The sequence below is a fragment of the Acanthopagrus latus genome, chromosome 6 (assembly GCF_904848185.1).
Source record: "Acanthopagrus latus isolate v.2019 chromosome 6, fAcaLat1.1, whole genome shotgun sequence".
Classification (NCBI taxonomy): domain Eukaryota; kingdom Metazoa; phylum Chordata; class Actinopteri; order Spariformes; family Sparidae; genus Acanthopagrus; species Acanthopagrus latus.
This window is the reverse complement of record NC_051044.1, coordinates 29244017-29262889: the sequence shown is the minus strand read 5'-3', so window position 1 is coordinate 29262889 and position 18873 is coordinate 29244017. Positions and strand designations below refer to the sequence as shown.

General features: G+C 41.6%; 1 protein-coding gene across 1 annotated transcript in view; it reads right to left on the bottom strand.

The window, feature by feature from the left end:
• The window catches only part of cdk18 (cyclin dependent kinase 18), a 49660-nt gene that overhangs the window by 16198 nt on the left and 14589 nt on the right, over nt 1-18873 (bottom strand). Inside the window, exons 2-3 of the mRNA XM_037102351.1 lie at nt 11481-11616; nt 1584-1720 (exon numbers count right to left, since the gene is read on the bottom strand). Of these exons, the coding sequence (XP_036958246.1) occupies nt 1584-1720; nt 11481-11598 (255 nt within the window). The 5' untranslated portion in view covers nt 11599-11616. The remainder of the gene's footprint in view (nt 1-1583; nt 1721-11480; nt 11617-18873) is intronic.

Genomic DNA, 18873 nt, shown 5'->3' with positions numbered 1-18873 from the left:
AGCCCGTAATATGTTTTAATTAATATTAAAGAGTGATTCATAAAATCCCCTGGGTAATTTGCTCAAGCTACAAGATAATCAGACAAACTGCAGACATGATGGCTTATGAGAAAGTGAGTGGATCAGTAGTATTAAGACTTTCTGCCTTGATTAGCAATTATTAGGATTTTTACCTTGTTTAAAGGTCGGTGGACCTACGGTGAGAATGACTCATCTTCATATATCTGTTCAGCACAGTCCTGAGATGAGACTCATCTGTCAAAAGTGAAACCACCTGTGTGGGTGGAGGCTAACGACGTTGCGCAGGGCCTTCAAATGTTAAAAAGTCATGAATCTGCTAAATGTTTATGCTCTCAAGTTCTGTAAATCTAGCCCAAAAAAACAACATTACAAACAAGCCAAATAGATTATTCACTCCCTGTCAACCACATATTTTTTTTCCCCTTTTAATTGCTTACTGATGGATTAGGGTTGGCCCAATGGATGATTAATGGCTGACTACTGAACCCTGTACCATCGTGATTTAAAAGCCGCACCACCAGAGAGCCCAATAAAGTAGTGTATTCCATCAGAGATGACGTAGGGGAGGACTTGTTGGCATTTTCGAAATGTGAAAGAGTAAAGCGAAAAGAGTTTAAGAGCGCTAATGCTACAGTGGTGGCAGCGGTGTTTCGTTTCTGTCGGCTGCTGTGACTGCTGATTCTCTCAGTTGTGCTCTTGATGTTCTAAGCTATGTATAGCTAACCTCTAAGTCACAAACATGTGGTGAGGAGACAAACCCTCGCAAACCCAGTATGAGTATGCGTGTTGTGATGGGAGATGGTGGAGGCTGTCATCAGAGTGACAGTGGAGAAACAGTGGTGACAACGGTGGTGTGCTACTAACCAACTCCTACCATTCGGAAACATATAGCAACGTTGTTGGACGCTGCATATCCAATTTGTTAGACATTGATGGTTGATAAAGCATTAATTACCCACACATCCAGTGGTTACATTTTGTTGAATGAAGCTGTCCTGATTGCCTCAGATCCCAGCCCTCTCTCTCTGTCACACTATCTATTACTATTTCCGTCCTGACAGCAAGTCCCTCCGGTGCAGTCACTTCCCTCTGGCATACAGCTTCACCTGACTGTCTGGTGCGAGTAATGTGGAGTATGAGGAAGACTCGAAGTGAATCACACTCACTCCACAGGGACATTTTCTGAAAAGGTGGAACTGTGAACTCTCATATATTTCCAATAAAAAAACGCCTGGTGCTCTGGGGATAGTTAAAAGCATCTACGGTGACTCATTTCACTGAGCTGGCAGAGGTGGAAATGGAGGAATGAGTCAGGAGAACAAACAACCACTGCTGATATTTATGTCAGAGTGACTTTTTAATGCTTTTAATGGCAACCTGAACCTAGACAGTTTCCTATCATTGCTTTATCAGCAACTCTTAAATTACTGTGGGAGAAAAGCATGGCAGCGTGTGACTACAGCATGACTGGAAACCAAAGTTAACACATTGCCAGTCACCCCTTATCTGTCGTATTAACTTGTGTGTGCCTACAGCCATTCTTTTAGCTCTTTGCCACTTACCTCCATGGAGAAACGTCTGTGCTGGGCCTTGCTGTGATAGTGGAGGTGGGATGGAGACTGAGCTCCCGGTGTTGTTGCTTCAGGTGTCACCGGACTGGCATCTTGAGATGGAGGACCCAGCATGTCTGGAGTCAGGCCTGACAGAGGAGAAACATGATCACTCAGCGATTGTAGATGCACAGATGGGCCACGACCATTTTGACGAACAACTTCAGTGATCAATGATGTTGATTCTGATGAAGCTCAACATGTCATTCCAAAACCTGTGCCCAATAGTCATATGATTCATATTATTCATTATAGTCATCAAGCATTAAGTGACACCTTGTGCCACTTTGTGCCATTTTGTTTCTCCACTCATCTTTTTAGGTTTTTTAACGTAAGCTGCTTGCTGCTTTTTTAATCAGAACTAGAAATGACATTTAAACATCCACTGCAAACATCCATCTGTGGCCAGTGCAAACAATTGCCACTAACAAAGCTGTATCTCACCCAGCTTTCTTATCTTTTAGCTTTTTATCAACTCATGTTATGGAGGTTTTTATCATTTCACATTTCAGTTGTTGGTGAATACCTTTGCACAAAGCCAGGCTGTTTCCCCCTGTTTCCAGTACTTGTGAAGCTAAGCTAACTGGCTGCTGGCTCCAGTTATATTTACTATACCAGGCACAAGACCAGTAACAATCGCATCTTACTCTTGGGTAGAAAGCAAATATAATTCAAAAAATGCTGATGTGCAGTGTGAAAGGGGTCACTATTGAACTTACATAGAATTGTTACCAAACACTGCAGCCCCTCTGCTGTATGGAGGATTTTAGTGACTTTCAGCATTGTTTTGGTTCAATGGCAATTAACTTTACTGATTTAATTCAGTTGTGCTGCTCTAAGAAATGTGCTGTATAATAGAAACCGTGATTTGACAACTTCCACCAATCAGACTAACTGTAGGACACTGCTACCACCAGCGAGGCCTGTGGGTAAATCAAACTTAAATTGTAGTCAGTCATGAGGAGAGTGAAAACATGTTTACTGTCACGAAAAGCCTTCAGGCAGTCTTCTTTCAATGAAATATACTCCTCAGTTCTGATATAACAGCATCTATGCTAACCTCTTGAAGTTCTGCCAACAGTCACTTCACTAACTGGTTGTAATCTAAACCCCGCTCGTAGCTGCCAGCAGTGCCTCAAAGGAGACTGATTGGTTCAGCTACAAGTCCATAGCTTGAAGCCTGGCAAGCTGGTTTTGCAAGATGAAATGATCATGGAACCTCACAAATCCAGCTGCCTTGCAAGGTAAGACTAAAACAGAGTGAAATGGAGGATGAATTTTGGGACATGGAAGGCAACCATGAACAAAGCTTCAAATGAATGCTGCTGTTGCTCCGAGTCATCTGGATTGTAAATAGACTGTTCCCTAACACATTTATAATATGTCAAATGTTTGTGTGATCAGCTTGTTGTGGATTAATGCTACATCGAAGAATTGTGATCATGATATCATAGAGGTTTTTTACAGTTGAAATATCAACTCGTCATTGTTCTCTGATAGGCAAACTGTGTAATGATGCCGCTATTTCTGAGTTATTTCAGGCTGAAGCAGGATTTATGGTTCTGTGTTAAGGAGCTGAAGGGTAGTAACTTTGTCACAGTCATGGGGACAGATACGTTTCAACATTGCTTCGCTTCGGCTGCTTGTGTTTCTCCCACAGGTTTCTGGCTATTTGTTTGCAATCAATGGTAGTGAAGACACCATTAACAAAACTGAAGAGACAATATTAAATATATCGAAACAAGGGAAGGCTCAAATGTCTGCACGCAACCTCAAAATGGACTCTCATCATCATGCTTCCTGAGACGACGTTCACATAACAACAGAGGACATCAGAGTCAAAGCAGCCGAATCGAATGTGTCAGACAGTTCCACTGTGAGCACACCAGCATTGCAGCGTGACAGCTATCCAGCTAGCGTAGTGGGAAGGGTGGACTTTGATCTGCATACAGCATTGCATGTGATGTGTGTTTGATGGCTGGTCGGTGTATTTGAATGCTACATGCTGTGAGGCTTCAGCGACAGTTTGATCTCCCATTTATATGCGAGTGAGGCTTCCTCGCCGGTATGGCCAGTGTGGTGTGTGGACATTTGCCTCCATTTTATAGGCACCCCCCCAGGCATGTGTGTGTTATAGCTGTTCCCTCCTGTGGTGAAGCACAAAGCACTTTAACTCCTCGTTTCCATGGGGCCAATGGCTAACAAGGGAAGCAGGTCTCGATGTTAAGAAGGAAGTCTTGTTTATCTCTTTTAAAGCCTACCCCTTAACTCTCTCTCTCTCTCTCTCCACACACACACACACACACACACACACACACACACACACACACACACACACACACACACACACACACTAATACACACTAATTAATAGTTACCGTGTGAGCTATGGTCTCTCTTGCACTACAGGAAATTACTAACAGCATCAATTCAGCAAACATGCACCACAAAAAACAAAGTGCTGTTGCGAAATATGTGAGATGTATTAGATAAATAAGGCAGACAGGTAAGGCTAAGGCATCTCTCAGATTTTAAAGTGTCTGGGTGAGTTTAACTGGGAATGTTTAACAGCACTATAGAGAGGCCTCTAACTGGCCACTTCGTGCCTGATTGATTGACAGTCTACTTGGAAATGGGCTGCGAGGATGAAACGACAACCTGTTTGCTAGTCATTTGAACATCACAGCAACAGTGCTCCTTTGATCCCCTGATGCTAATTATGGTCAGTGAAGGTGATACTGATATATGCGTGCGCACGCACACACGCATGCATGCACACACACACACATACACAGGGCTTGATTGCTGTGAGACATGGATGGGTGCCTGCTAGACATCTTCTTAGAAAAAGGACAATCCAATATGGTGCACCACATGATGTTTTTGTAGCATTTCCATCTGAAACTATGGTTACAGTGAGAAGGAGACAGAGGCAGAGAGGAGTGAAGAGAGACACAACGATGGTAAGTTGGGTAATAAGCTTAACAGGTAGTGGCAGAATGAATCCTATGCTATGTTTGAATACATTTCACACAACATGAGTAACACACATTCAAGGGCGAGATTTGGTGAGGCAGCTTAAGACGGCAGTACAGCAGATGCTCATTTTCCACTTTAAAACTCAAAACTTGCAAATTTTGAGGAGCCACACGATTAAATAATTTTATCATCATTCATGATATCATGGCGCTAATCCAGAAGTTGGCCGACTTTGTCAGTGAAAGTCTCGAGTGCCCCACGATGCGGAACTTTTGCGGAGCACAGGCGAGTCATTTGGCTTCATGCAGCAGCTGAAATAGAAATGAATGGTACTTCCATCTCATGTCTTACAGTTATAATGTCCTTGGATTAAGCAGCTTCCCGCTAGTTGCACATGAGCAAGCACACCCATCACATTGTACAGTTAGGTATGACAACACCACTAGAACAAACCATATGCAGAACTGCAGTTTGTAATGTTTAGATATGATTATGGTCATGAATGTTTTTACCAAGTTTCACTGCAACCCATCCAATAATTGGTGAGATATTTCAGTGTGGACCAAAGTGCTGGACTGACTGTCAAACAACCCTGCTGATATTGCCAACCACTTAGCCCCATAATAGCCACTAGCATGGCTGCATGGCTATTTTTGTGTCCATTTATTTGCAATCGGTTGGTTCTCAGTCTTGGTTAAAACTGAAAAAGAACACGTAGGTATTTCAAGATACATTGGGGAGTTTTTGATTGACATTCCCTCTGATGGTTTCATTTTTGTTTTACTCTTATTAACAGTTGATCAACAGTAGGATGTTTTATATTGTTTATTGACAGTCTGGTTTTGATATTGGTTATTTAATTTGTTATGTCATTTAGTGTTTTGGTTTAAACATGACATGAACCTGAATTACAAAGCTTCAAGTGGCTGATATGAGAGTTTTATATAGATGTATCAATCCATAGATGTTTTATTGGCTATACAGTGCTTCCTAGCCAGTGTATCCTTTGCTGCTGGTCCAGATTTCCCCTAGGTCTTGTGCCAGTAACACTTGCCAAGCACCAAATATCAGACAAAGTTAGTGAATAATGAGTGACTGAAGAAACTGATATTATTTCATGAGACAGTGGAAATGAAAAAAAATAAATAAATAAAAATTAAATATGGGTGATTTGTCATACAGCGCATTAATCAGGAAACAGTACTGGTCTGAAACATGACTTGAAATGAATGAAAATGTTGCTCCTTGTCTGCTGGATGTGTAATAGGCACCTGTTTGTGAACACCATGACCATAACAGCTTAATATGGTGATAGCATGTCAATGTTAGGCTTAATGCGGAGTTTGCTTTGTTCACAAGAACAACAAGAAACCTTTAACTGTAACCTTTAACTATCATGTGGTCCAGTGGGTCATAGGAGGTCAATCTGGTGTAAATAGTAGCTCATGGCAGTGTGCTTTGGGCCAAGTAGTCAACATAGTTATGATAAGAATCTCACCTGCTTCTTAATACACTCTCTAAAACTCTGTATGTGAGTGCCAGAGGGTTTCATAATTTGAGGGCTTAACTAACTTAGCGTCACACAGAACCAATTTAATTCAACCAACTAAATCATTCGTTTGTTATTCCTCCCATCAGGATTCATTTCTTGCAGCAGTTTTCAGCTGTGATCAATAAGAAACCCTCATCAGAGTGCTCATATGTCACAGTGGCTTATGTGATTACTCTCATCTTAACATTGGCACGTTCATATGGGAGCTCAGGAAAACATCTTTAAATGGACTAATATATGGAAAGTGAACAAGGGGATTCAGTCTAATGTGAAGTATTAGTCATTAGTCAGGCATGACTGACACACACACACACACACACACACACACACACACACACACACACACACACACACACACACCTTTGTTTGTATCTTAAAAAAATAACTGTCTTGACGCGCAGTAATGGAATTGTGTGTGTATGTTCGTCTTGTTACTGTCTCTCATGTGTGTATTTGTGTCATGACTCCTGTTTGTGTTGTCCTCGTATCTGGTTTTGGTTTTTGATTCATGTCCTTTTTTCCATGTCTTGTGTCTCATGTTCTGATTTTTCCATGCCCTCATGTGTCCTTTAAGTTCTCCTGTGTTCTCCCCTCTGGCTCCCTCTGTCTGTTGTCTTGTTCCCTCCTGGTCTGTTCCTCTGTGCTCCTCCCCCTCATTATCTCACCTGGTTTCCTTCCTCCTCTCTCCTCACCTGTTCCTCGTCATGTCATTAGTGTCTGTGTATTTAGTCTCTGTGTTCCCCTCACTCCTTGTCCGGTCATTGTTTTCTGTTTGCTGTTTTCTGTCTTCTGTCCGCCCCTGTTCATGCTCCTGTTCATGCTCCTGTTCATGCTCCTGTTCAGGCTCCTGTTCATGCTCCTGTTCAGGCTCCTGTTCATGCTCCTGTTCAGGCTCCTGTTCAGGCTCCTGTTCAGGCTCCTGTTCAGGCTCCTGTCCCGTTTGGTATGTTTTTGGTTTTGAGTTTTCCATGTTTGATTTGTACTTTGCCTTTTTCTTTTGCTACTTTGTCTTGATGTTTTGTTTGCTACTTTGCCTTTTGTCTGCTTTTGTTTTTTTTGTAACAGCTTTAAATAAAGCTCGCCTTTTGTTCTCCTTATCCTGCCTCCATTAACTGCATTTGGGTCCACCTCCCTTTCCATAGTCTCTCCCCTTTAAAACCCCTACCTGACAATTTGTATGTAAGTGCAACCTCAGGGGATGCTAATGACTTCACCATGGTCAGTGATCTGAGACTGATTGACTTTTCTTTGTGTTTGTCAGTTTGATCCAGCTCTTGTTTTTAAATGCAAGAAATTATAACAGAGAATCAAATAATCTGATAAGACTGAGGAAGTTCAACTCATGAGCTGTATATTCAATATGTTTCGTATGCACAATTATGCATATGAACACAATCTCCTCAATTTGTCAGGATATCTCGAGTTACTTGATAGGTAGGTTGATTATCATAAGGTGGTAATGGTATATATACCATGTATATGTCTCATGGTATTTATCATCCCATTGCCCAACCCTAGCAATCATCCTATGAGGTATCTTAACACCTGCATAAAGCATTACTGAGTCCCTTTATGGTACATAACAAACTAAAATAAACTATTTTGTACAATGGAGTGTGTAGGATGACTCCCAATCTGACAGTCTGACTAAAGAAGCTGCTCCCTTGTCTGGAGGTATGGCATCAAAAAGAACTGTATCTTTTGTCAGGTGGCAGCAGGGTGAACAGACTGTGGCTGGATGGGTGTTGTCTTTTAGTATCTTTTGGGCTCCGTGCAGACATTACTTCACCGATGCTCCGTAGATGGTACCAGTGATGTTCTTGGTGGTCTCAATCATCCGCTGTAGAGCCTCACTTTCCTTGGCCATGCACAAGCCGTGCCAGCTTGTCATGTTTCCAGTCAGGATGCTTTCTATTGCTCTTCTGTAATACTTTCTGCCAACAAATTGGTTCCTGAATTTAGGTTTTTTGATTTCCTTAGGAAGTAGATATTTTTCTATTCTCTCTTTTTTTTCCAGGGTGGTGATGTGTTATAACCAAGATAGACTGTCTGTGATGTTGATACCCTAAAAGTGTTCATCTGTTCCACCTCAGCTCCACTGATGTAAACAAGTGTGGGTTTTTTTAGCCTCCTTTTTTCTAAAATCATCGATCGAGCTCCTTGGTTTTGCTGAAGTTGTGTGTCTACTGCGAAACAGTAGCTTGTTCTCTGTGTACCACCCTGGATCAAGATTGTTGATTTCCTCCCACATATGAACTCTAATCATTGTTTTTAACGCAGCCGATGATGGTAGTGTCATCCAAATCCTTCACAATAGAGTGCTTTTGATGCTTGGGAGCACAGTCGTGGTATTGGGTGTGAACAGGAGGGAGCTGAGCATACAGCCTTGAGGGCTCTGGTGTTAAGCATTAACGTGAAGGTGGTGTGAGTGCCAAGCCTGTCCTTGAGTCTGTTTTTGAGTCCAATATTCAACTGCAGTGTGATGGACTACCATACCGAATGATGCCAATAATTTGAAGTATTATCTTTTGAGATTTTAAGACAGTGGTTTTCAACCTTTTCAAATCGCGCCCCCAGAAAAATCAAGCTTGAATCCATGAACAACTCTCTGCAGTCAAGCTAATAAGCACATGTCCAAAATGTCAAATCATTCCTTTAATATGCATCACACTGACCTTAATATTCACTGGATCTATTAATGAAATATATATGGACCACTGTATGAAAAATCTTCTTGCTACAGAAATGCTCTTGGCATGTGATGATTACATCCTTGCAAAAACGTCAGACGATGTTTTCAGTCTAAACAGCAGCATATGCTGTGGATTATGCTGTGGGAGCATGATATAATCCCTCACACAGGACAGAGGAAAGCAAGATGGAAGAGCAAAAGATTAAAGAGGACTGTAAACATCAGTCAGCTGCTGGGTTTGGGTCAAACACTGGGTCTCTCTTTGTGTGTCCTTTTCGTCTAGGCTCAGTTGCTTCTCTCCGTTTTCCCTGTCCTCATCCTCTCTCTCTGTCTGGTTACCTCTTTCCTGCCCTTCAGGAGCAGACAGTGATGCAGACGGATGTCCTCTGGGGGGGTTAAACTACATATCCAGCTGCTTCTCTCTATCAGGCAGCTGAATAACATCATCACTTTACTGAGCTCTGTGTTCACTGAGGAGGCAGAAGCTTCCGTTGTCTGATTATGTTTAGTTGACCCAAATGTTATACAAGGAGGTCTGATTACCGTCCACTGCATTTACATTGTACTGTAATGCCTGTGCACTTGACTCGGCAGATCATTTTAGTGCACCCAGGGTGACCTCGTATCCCACATGATCCACTTGTCACCTCCCATTTACTTTGCGCAATTCAGTTGCTTCTGTGCATTAAATGACAGTATGAAGCATCAAATCTAAGCTTTATCTCCCGTAAAGCAAATGGATATAAACATCACTGCGCAGTGATGACATTGTGCGCTGCGATCGCTTTGTATTCACCAAATTCATTGTTATTCCATCTCTTTGTGGTATCTTCACAGTCAAACTCTACATAATCAGGCCGAGGCACTTGAAAACCTATTCTGAACGCATTCAGTTCCCTTGCATTATCTACCCCTACTTATCCCCACCATAACCCTCATTTCTCTTTGAAGCCTGCTGATCCTCAGTGGCTCAGCGCCGGTGGTGGTACCAGTCGTAGCCGGAAAAACCCTAGTTAATCTGTAAGGGTCCGCTACAGACACGGAAGGAAGGAAGGCTTTTGTATTTGGCATGAAAACCCAGAACAAGATTGCAGTTTGCGCTCTATTATTAGACATTAGCTGTTCGTTCACACATGGACCAAAAGGCACAAGGAAGCATGGAGCTCAGGGTTCAGGACTTTGAACATGCTTAATTGACCAATGGGTAAAAGTGGAGTGACTAAAAATATCTCCAACCAGCAGCCTAAGATAAAAATACCTGGGAAAGGTGACAGTGGAGAGATAGGGCTGGCTACAACACATCGTCATACATAAATAACTAAATAGGATGATTGCCAGTGACTCCCCAAACGACATACACGTATGTCACTGTTCCTCAAACAACATCCTATCATCCTCCATCCAACTTCCTCCTTCGCTGTTGTAATAATTACTGAATTTCTGTTGAGGACAGGCTGAGGATTTTGTTGTAGCAGCCCATAGTTCTTGTATCAATGGGAAATATGTATTGTGACGATATTGCAGTGCAATATTTAAATTCAGCGTCAATGCTTAATGCAAATGCAACTGCAATGGCACTTTTTAGCCAGAGGGAAAATACAGGTGTGGAAGTGAGCTTTTGGGTGGTTATGTACACATACGTCAGACTGTAATGCTGGAGACTGAACTTGTCATTCATCTCAAACTTACAGGTAACAAGCTGTTTTACACATAAAAAAGAGAGGAAGACTTATGACCAAAATAAGACAAAAATAAATAAATGATATATGATCCAGGTCCAGGCACTCAAGGTGGTTTGAAAAATGAAAGGCTTGTAATTTCTGAGCTCTCTTCATCAAAGGTGTCGGTGTTTAGTATGTTGATAAAAGAATTCTGTGGAGGCCAGGCAGGGTGAAATGATAGAGCAATCTTTATTGAAACAGATCTCAAGCCAGTGTCTGAACAGATTGCTGGTCTCGTCTGGTGGTCTCAAATCTATGGCAAAGTAATCCCAAATGCTTCACCCGCTGTCCTATCAGAAATCCTATTGAGCCTTCGATCTTTGGAGATCTATCAGTTGCCACCCACTTTTCTGTGGGTGCCCTTTTAGAGTCTATTTTCCATACCCGCCTCACTTTGGTAGATTAAAGGTTCATCTATCCAATGGGAGAAAAGAAGGAAGGGTCTGCCTCACACCCCTTATGAAATAACTGTTGTTACAACAGCCGTAAAATCCAACATTGGCTAAATTATGTGTTTTGTTTAATTTCCCTAATTTTTGCTGGAAACAAGAGAGGAGGTGTCTGGGTGCAGGCAAAAAAGAGTGAAGTTTACCTATTGTGTTTCACTGGTAATTCTCTGTTGGTTTGTTACCGTCAGTGATATTCCAGATATACTCATCAATTGGTAATCTAAAAACTTTGATTGGTGGAGTTTTTACTTCAACCAGACCTTGTAGCTTACTAGTAATACAAGGATTTCCGGTTATGGGTTATATTTGTACTTTGAAAACACTGGGACTGTCAGTTTTAAAATGTTATTGTATCAATGCAATTATCTTTGGTACTTGCCCAATCAAAAGTAGCGAGTGGAGCTTTAAGTTAATAATTCAGATCCTCCTGGCTTTACGGGAAATGAGGGTTCTTACCCTGCGTGTGCCGTATGTTGAGCTGGTTGATCTGTTCGGTGAACTCATTCTCCTCGATGGTCTCGGTGCGAGGAACAGAAAGAGAGAAACGCCTTTTGAAGTTCTTCATCTTGTTCATCGTGTTGAGGAGCAGACTCTGGGGGAAGAGAGAGTGATATACAACAATAAACACACAGATATTCCTACATGCATCTTCATATTCTAATGCTTTTCTTGAAGAAAAAAAGGACAGCTGCAATACTTAGTTTAGCCATGTAATGGAAACTACAGACAGAAATGCATAGCACTGTTTGTACTGCATATATTGAACAAATTGGCTGTTACACCATAAATCAAAGAGAGCTACGTGTGATGCCTGCATGACACAAGCTGTGGTCAAACAGGCTGTGTGCAGTTTGACCAAAGGCTTCTTCTGTGTCATCTAATAATGAGGTGGAAAGCAGCAGGAAAGCATCTGATCAGTATACCCTCTCCCTCAGTCGGTTATATAACTACATCCAGCCCTGCTAGTTAGCTTTCACTCTGCTTCACATAACTTTTTGTTCTCCTCTTTTCCTCTGGTCTGTGTGCTGCAGAAACGGGTGTCATGGGGTCTACGCGATCTCTTTACTGGCGCTGATATGTTCATGTGTATGCGTTTCGGCTCATTATTGTGAGAGGCTGAGAGATGTGTATGGTGAGTTAAATTGCAGCAAGACTCCACATTCCCTACTGTTATTTTTAAACCCCAATAACCCATCAGGATATCACTGCCTGTGAGTGATCAGTGTATTGTCAGACTACTCTGACTGATGCGATATCTGCACAGCGCAGGTCAGAACACTGTCTGAAACCAATAAGGAACGTGCGGTGTACACATATGCGCAACACATGCATAGAAATGCGCAATAACAGCTCATCTGAAGTTCATCTGATAGGTGCCTTCTTTCCATCACAAAGTAAATGTGAGGTTTTCGTGGCCCTGGTAGTCCGCTGGACAACAAGCGGGAGGGAGATCAGTGACCACAGCTGAGTACCTGTCTTACAAATCATGTTGCAATATTGCACTGATAAAGAGGTGGTAGAAGAATTCAAGCATACATGGATGTAAACTATGCTGGATTTTTGAATACTATTTATATTTTATGAGGATGGATATCTACTTCACACACAGACATCAAGGCATATAGGAGTTTGCATGAAATGATAAAGGCATTGTCAAACCAGTGAAATGAGGGTGAGTGCCATAACTTGAATAGCCAGAGAAGAAGACACAGCTCAAAATGGAAGCAAATTGTCCCCAGGTCAGTGCAGAAAATATGAGGGTTTCTAATGTGGAAAAGGGAGAAGAGGCCATTAGAAATCAATGAAATTGAGCTCATGTGACTCTTTGACTCTTCGCGAGGGAAACACCATCTTGTCAGCAGGAAAGAGCAACGAGATTGCCACAGCAGTGCTCGAAGCAGGAATGCCAACCTGCTTTATAGAGTTCATAGCACACATTCAAATCCAGAAGCTGAATCAGCAACAAAAGACCTTAGCTTTAGAGCTGGAAAATGCTTGTAGCTCTGTCGCACACAATTTCATCCATGACAACTGTGACAAAGGTGCAGTTAACATCTATACAGATGTGTCACTAGTTTTCATTTTCCACAGCCTGGCAGCAGTTCTCTCCCAGCTCACTGCAGATATTCTGATGGTCACATTACATGGTAAAATTAGCTGGAATGAAAGGGAAAACCTGAAAATCACTAGGCATAAAACACACAATATCAGAGAGAAAAACTTGAATAATAAAAAGCAATCAGATCTAAAGCAGATTAAAGGGTTAAGAATGGAAAAGTAAAGAGGCTTACTCTGCAGAGAGAAAGCAATACCACTAGGCTGGCTTAAGTTCTGGCATGTTTGTGGTTGTGGCTGATGTTTTGCTCTTTTAGAATTCATAAGGTAGCCTCTGTGAAGGCAGACTTCCCCAGAGCCTCAGCAAGGTACCTTTATAGTAAGGGAGGACCTCCATACGTACAGGAGTTCAACTGAAACAAAGTGCACTGTAGTTGACACTGAGCTCTAAAACAGACGTGTAAAAGTGTTGAAAAACGGCAGAACAAAGAGCTCTTTATGTCATGAGCTGAGTAACAGTGCTGGGTCCTTGTGCGCAGTTGGTTTGTTGTGATGTTTGCGTGGAGGAGGACAGTGTTTATTGTTATGGTGTGGATTGAAAAAATGACCTTTACTCTTCTGTTCCAGCAGCTTTTCTCTGATGCCAACATGTATTGTCTACTGAGGGTTCTCAGTCAGATAAGTGTTATTGTTTGCACTTATTGTAGACACTTGTGGCTGTTATTGCAAATCCATGCAATCAGCACTGTTTGTGGCTCGATTATTCTTATTCTGGAAGAAAACTAATACATACAGAGGATTATCTTTTGTTTCACTCAGGTCCTTCACTGTTTCCACTAACTCATGAGTTTAACGGTGAGTTCTATTTAACATCCTCCTTTACTCTTTCTCCGTGGATAACGTTTATGAAGCCATTGATGAGGAAGTCCAGAGGATAAGGTGGTGTAGTAAACCTTGAACTGGATGTTAGTTGCATTCTGTTTGACTGGAATATGAAGCATTAACAATGTTTTCTTATTTTGTAATGGTTTAGTATTTGTTATTTGCCTTACTTGTGGCTGTCAGTGTTTGTATAACAGGCTCACTGGAAGTTACCCCCGTCCACAGGATCGCAAATCTGAACTTGTTAATGCCTTGGTGCAGTAAGTAATCATACCATTTAAAATTTTTTTTTTAATTTGCTATTCGTATAGGGAATAATTATTGGAGTCAACAGGAGGACCTGGTACTAATGAGTAAAGAAAGCCAAACATGGCTGAACTGAAATGAGCCCTAGAAACCTAAGAGGACAACTTAACTCTCTGTTTGCAGATGTTATTAAGTTTTACTGTATATGTGAAAAAAGATATATAAAGCCGCCTACTCTAGGCTACATTAGCAGCTGCTAGCAAAACACATCTGAATGTCTGGTCCAGTTGTATTGTGGGTATTGTAAAGACCACGTTTTGACTAGAAGAAGAATGTTTGAAATGACATGGACGTCCTTGCCATTTTTTTTTTTTAAACAATTACAATGGAGTTTAATATTAGCACCTAATGCAATGGCAGTCCAGTCAATATTTGATTCAGTGTGAACCAAAGTGATGCTCGGCTCAAGCAACTCTATGACTAACCAGCATCCCCAAAGCCAGCCAAGTAGTGAGGATAACAGTCTCTACTAAAGCGGACCCAAAGACACTCTCTTTCATGTGCTCCATATCGTATCTAACACCCATTTCTCTTATAAAACTAACAGAGACGGTCCCAGAACTCCCCCTGGGAGATAATGTGTGTGAGTGGCTAGTTCTACTACGTCAAATGCTCTGTGAAATGCCGCAATCATACAAACAAAAGCTATCTAGCCTGGCAGTTTCTGCTCACTGATGTGCATAACATGTGCTATATGCTAACGGTGCTTGGTTAGCAGCTGAACGGTAGTCTGCCACTGCCAATGCGGTTCACTTGTTTTTTGACCGAGGGACAAATTTTGTTGCACTTTCTCTGCCATTGTTGTGTGACTAGCTAGCTTATAGCTTTAACAGTATATCAGCGCTGAGCGTTGTGGATGATTCTGGTCATGTACAATGAGTGCTGCGGGCAGAGTGCACAGAGGCAGGCCTGCACGTGGGTTGACAAGGATGTAGGCCGCCCAGTCATTTAATTTGATCCAAATGAAAATAGGCAATATTATAAACCTAAGACAGCCACAGGCACAGGATTTTTTTTTCCTTATCAACTCTGGCTTTAATATGGGAAGATAACCAATGAAGCTTTCAGCCTTGGATGAGTGCAGTAAAACTCCAGGGTCTTAATGCATGTAAAATAACTTGCAACTTTTGGTAGGCTACTAGCATTCCCTCCTGTTAACAATTTAGACCAAGGACATAGATAGGAGTATATCTACGTAATCCTGAAACCTTACTTTCCACTATAGATCATTCCATCTTTACTCAGAAACATGTTAATCATGACTAAAAATCATTAACGTGCACAGATTTTCCAATACACCATAGTGTTTGTGTTCACAAATGGGGATGTAACTTCTTTGGCACCGTCACCCAGGGGAGACTACACTGATAAATCTCTTTTTTACATCGAGATCCATTTCTCTTGTTCTCCCTTGCCTTCTCTTCTGTGCTCCCCTCTCATCTGGTGTTTGAAATAGAATCCAAAGTGTTTCTTTTCTGAACAGGACCCAGAGAAATGCACCAGCCCCCACTCTGATTGTGAGCCTCTCTTTATTCACTCTGCTCCCTCATTTGCCCTCTTGAACAACTTAATTGCATGGGTTGTGAGTGAGAAAATTCCTGATTGAGATGAACAGTGTGTATGTGTGTGCAGAACTGGCGGTGGGCTTCATTTATCTCATGAACAACAGTCTCCTCTGTTTGAAGAAGCGTACAGTTTAAGGGTCTGGATGCTTGCAGTCAGGCAGGAGCATGTGGCATCGGTCTTACAGCTACCTTATCAGAGGGACATACACACCTAATGTCACAAGTGCATCTGCTCCAAGCAAGGTGCTAACATATCAACAGTCTGCCAGTTGCTGTGATTCACTCTGGGCACAAACATGTAACATGTTTTAGCCTCTGCATTAGCCTCTCTCCTCTTTTTTTAAATCCAGCTCCTCTTTGGTCTCTGTTCGCCTCTCTTGGCTCTCCCTCCCCTGTCATGGATCTCCATGAGGACTTACATCTACTCTGTTTGTAGTTTCATACATTTTTGATGCAGCTTTCATTTCTGTTCTTGTACATTTCACATGGCAAATCTTACATAATGCAGTCGAGCGACTTTACGCCAGTCAGTGTCTATAACAGGGGTACTCAAATACAAATCTTAAAGGACCACAAAAACTGGACTAAAAGGTCCATGTATTGAGGTCGGTCAGACCACATGCAACAATACTGTAATATTCAAAACAAAATGTCCTTTTCATTCAAAATAACAAAATACGAACTAAAATAAAATGTCATTTCCATTTTAACATAGATTAAATTACACAGTTGAATATTTCCTTGTTTTGTTTGCCTTCAAACATTGTGTCCATCACTTCAGCCATACATTATTTTATTTCATTGTGTCATAGATGTGACAAGAATCCTGCTTGCAGCTTGATGTGACGATTTCAGTGCATTTAATTGTGTTGTGCTTATCTCTGAATTTGGAAAAATCTCTTCATAATTCCTATGCTTCATCTCATAATGCCGTTTCAAATTGGAAATCTTCATCACAGCTTCTCCTGGCATAATGTAACGCCCCTTGTGGACTGTGGCGCAATGACTCTTCGGTATTCTGTTGGTGTTGGTGTAATTTTGGGTCCTGAGTGTGTTTGTGAATAAGATGATATGTAAGATGGTTGTGGGTTAATTCACGTTGTGCATTCTGTGTTTAAATGGTGTTGAGTTTTACCAAGGATGATAAAAATGTTGGCACCATGAGTGAAAGGGTTTTTGCCGGGAGAGACTTCCTGTCTGTTATACTACAGCAACATTTGTAAATATGTGATGAATCTGTTTATAATTTGTTAATTGGACATATCTGTGTTAAAGCTGCATTGTCTGGTAAACGGGTCTTGTTCTTGGTTGAAGGGAGAATGAATGCTAATGGAAAGTCTTCCTTTCTTTGAGTTGCAGATTTTCATCGTCCCCTTTTGTAGCGGTTTACTTGGAACGTGCCATTTTCAATCCCTTACAGTCTGCAAAATGTTAATACGCGAACTGCTCTGAAAAGGAAAGTGAAAGTTAAAAGTTGAGCTCGCAGCAGTGAGTGACCCAGCTGTCTGTGTATCGCTGGCATGGAGACAAGACCCGGTGTACACATGCCGACCCAACCAAAACACATAGTGAAGGAATAATAGTTCCAGGGCCATAAACAGGAGGCTGGCGGGCCGGATGCGGCCCAGGGGCCGCCTATTGAGGACCGCAGGTCTATAATATTCAGATGGGAACGAAAATTCATTGATGTGTTTACTGAAATGGAACAGACTCTGAGCACTGAATGATAAAACTGTGGAAATGGTTCCTCATTGCAACCTGTCTGTAGTCAAGATTGCCAGATTGTCAGGAGTAGAAATATGCCATTTTAACGGTGACACCTTTTTGACCTGCCTCCTAGCTAGCTTACCCTAACACTTATTTTCTGCAGCATTGATACAGCCAGGCCCGCATTGATACACTCACTCAAAGTGCTTGTGAATTCTTGTCAGTCATCTCTGGTTTTGATTAACCAAGAAAACAGCAGGAGTGCTGTTTGAAAATTCTTATTATTTGAGGCTAATGACCAGGCAAAGGATGTGCATCCAGGTATTTCATCAAACTTAGCAAAAATTCCAGTATTGTGACAACACTAATACAGATGATAACAGCCGGATAGCTAGTGCAGGTAGCACTAGTCAGTCAGAATAGCTATCCAGACTTCTATTTTCTCTGTACTGCATTGTTTATAAGATGACGTTCTTACTCAGTGTGATACTAAAGACCAAACAATAAGCTTGCTGGTGTAAATCGTCACAGAAAGTGATGGCACAAATGTGCCTTTTGAATTTGTCTGGTAACTATTTTTTTTACTGCACAAACCTAGCAATATAATAAGCAGGCTGTCTGATTCTTAATTCTTTCAAAGGTCAGCACTGTCACGACAGTTTTCCTATTGGTCAAAGGTGTGAATAGGCCCATATATATCAAGTGGAACTTGACATGAAAGTTACAGAACAAGTGCTTGTCTCTGTCGTGCAAATGTGTTCCACTTACACTTATCAAGGCTTTGGTTGGTTTGACTTTTAGTTGGACTGTATCTAATTATTTTCTTACAACATTATTTTCCTGCCTGAAGTCTTCCAGATACGAATGTAGGCTATAAAATGTTGATGTGAACCTGGTGAGTATGTCCAAGAAATTGACTTTCTCAGGGAGAACTCCAGCTGAGGAAATGAGGTGCCTTTTATCCCCTCATGGATATAGCCATGTTTCTTATTTGCGACACTGGAGAAATCATATTTTTGCAGAAAGCTGACAGCAATTTATTCAGGCCTATTTCAATACATGTAACACACTGGTTTACTTGTGGAGCTGTTACAGAGGGAGACATGGGTAAAAACACAAGATGCCCAGTGCAACCAAAATGTTCCCCTTTTGGCCAGTGACCAAAGCTACTGTGGCAGCTCAGTGGTTGTTGCCTCTGGGGGGGTTGAGGACAATTCTGTTTGATTCAGAAAAAAGCCATATGTCAGTTGTCCAGTGACCCATGTCGGCTCCCGTTAAATGAACATACGCAGCTCCCCTCGTGTGTACTCATTTAGAATGGTGCCAGCTGATGG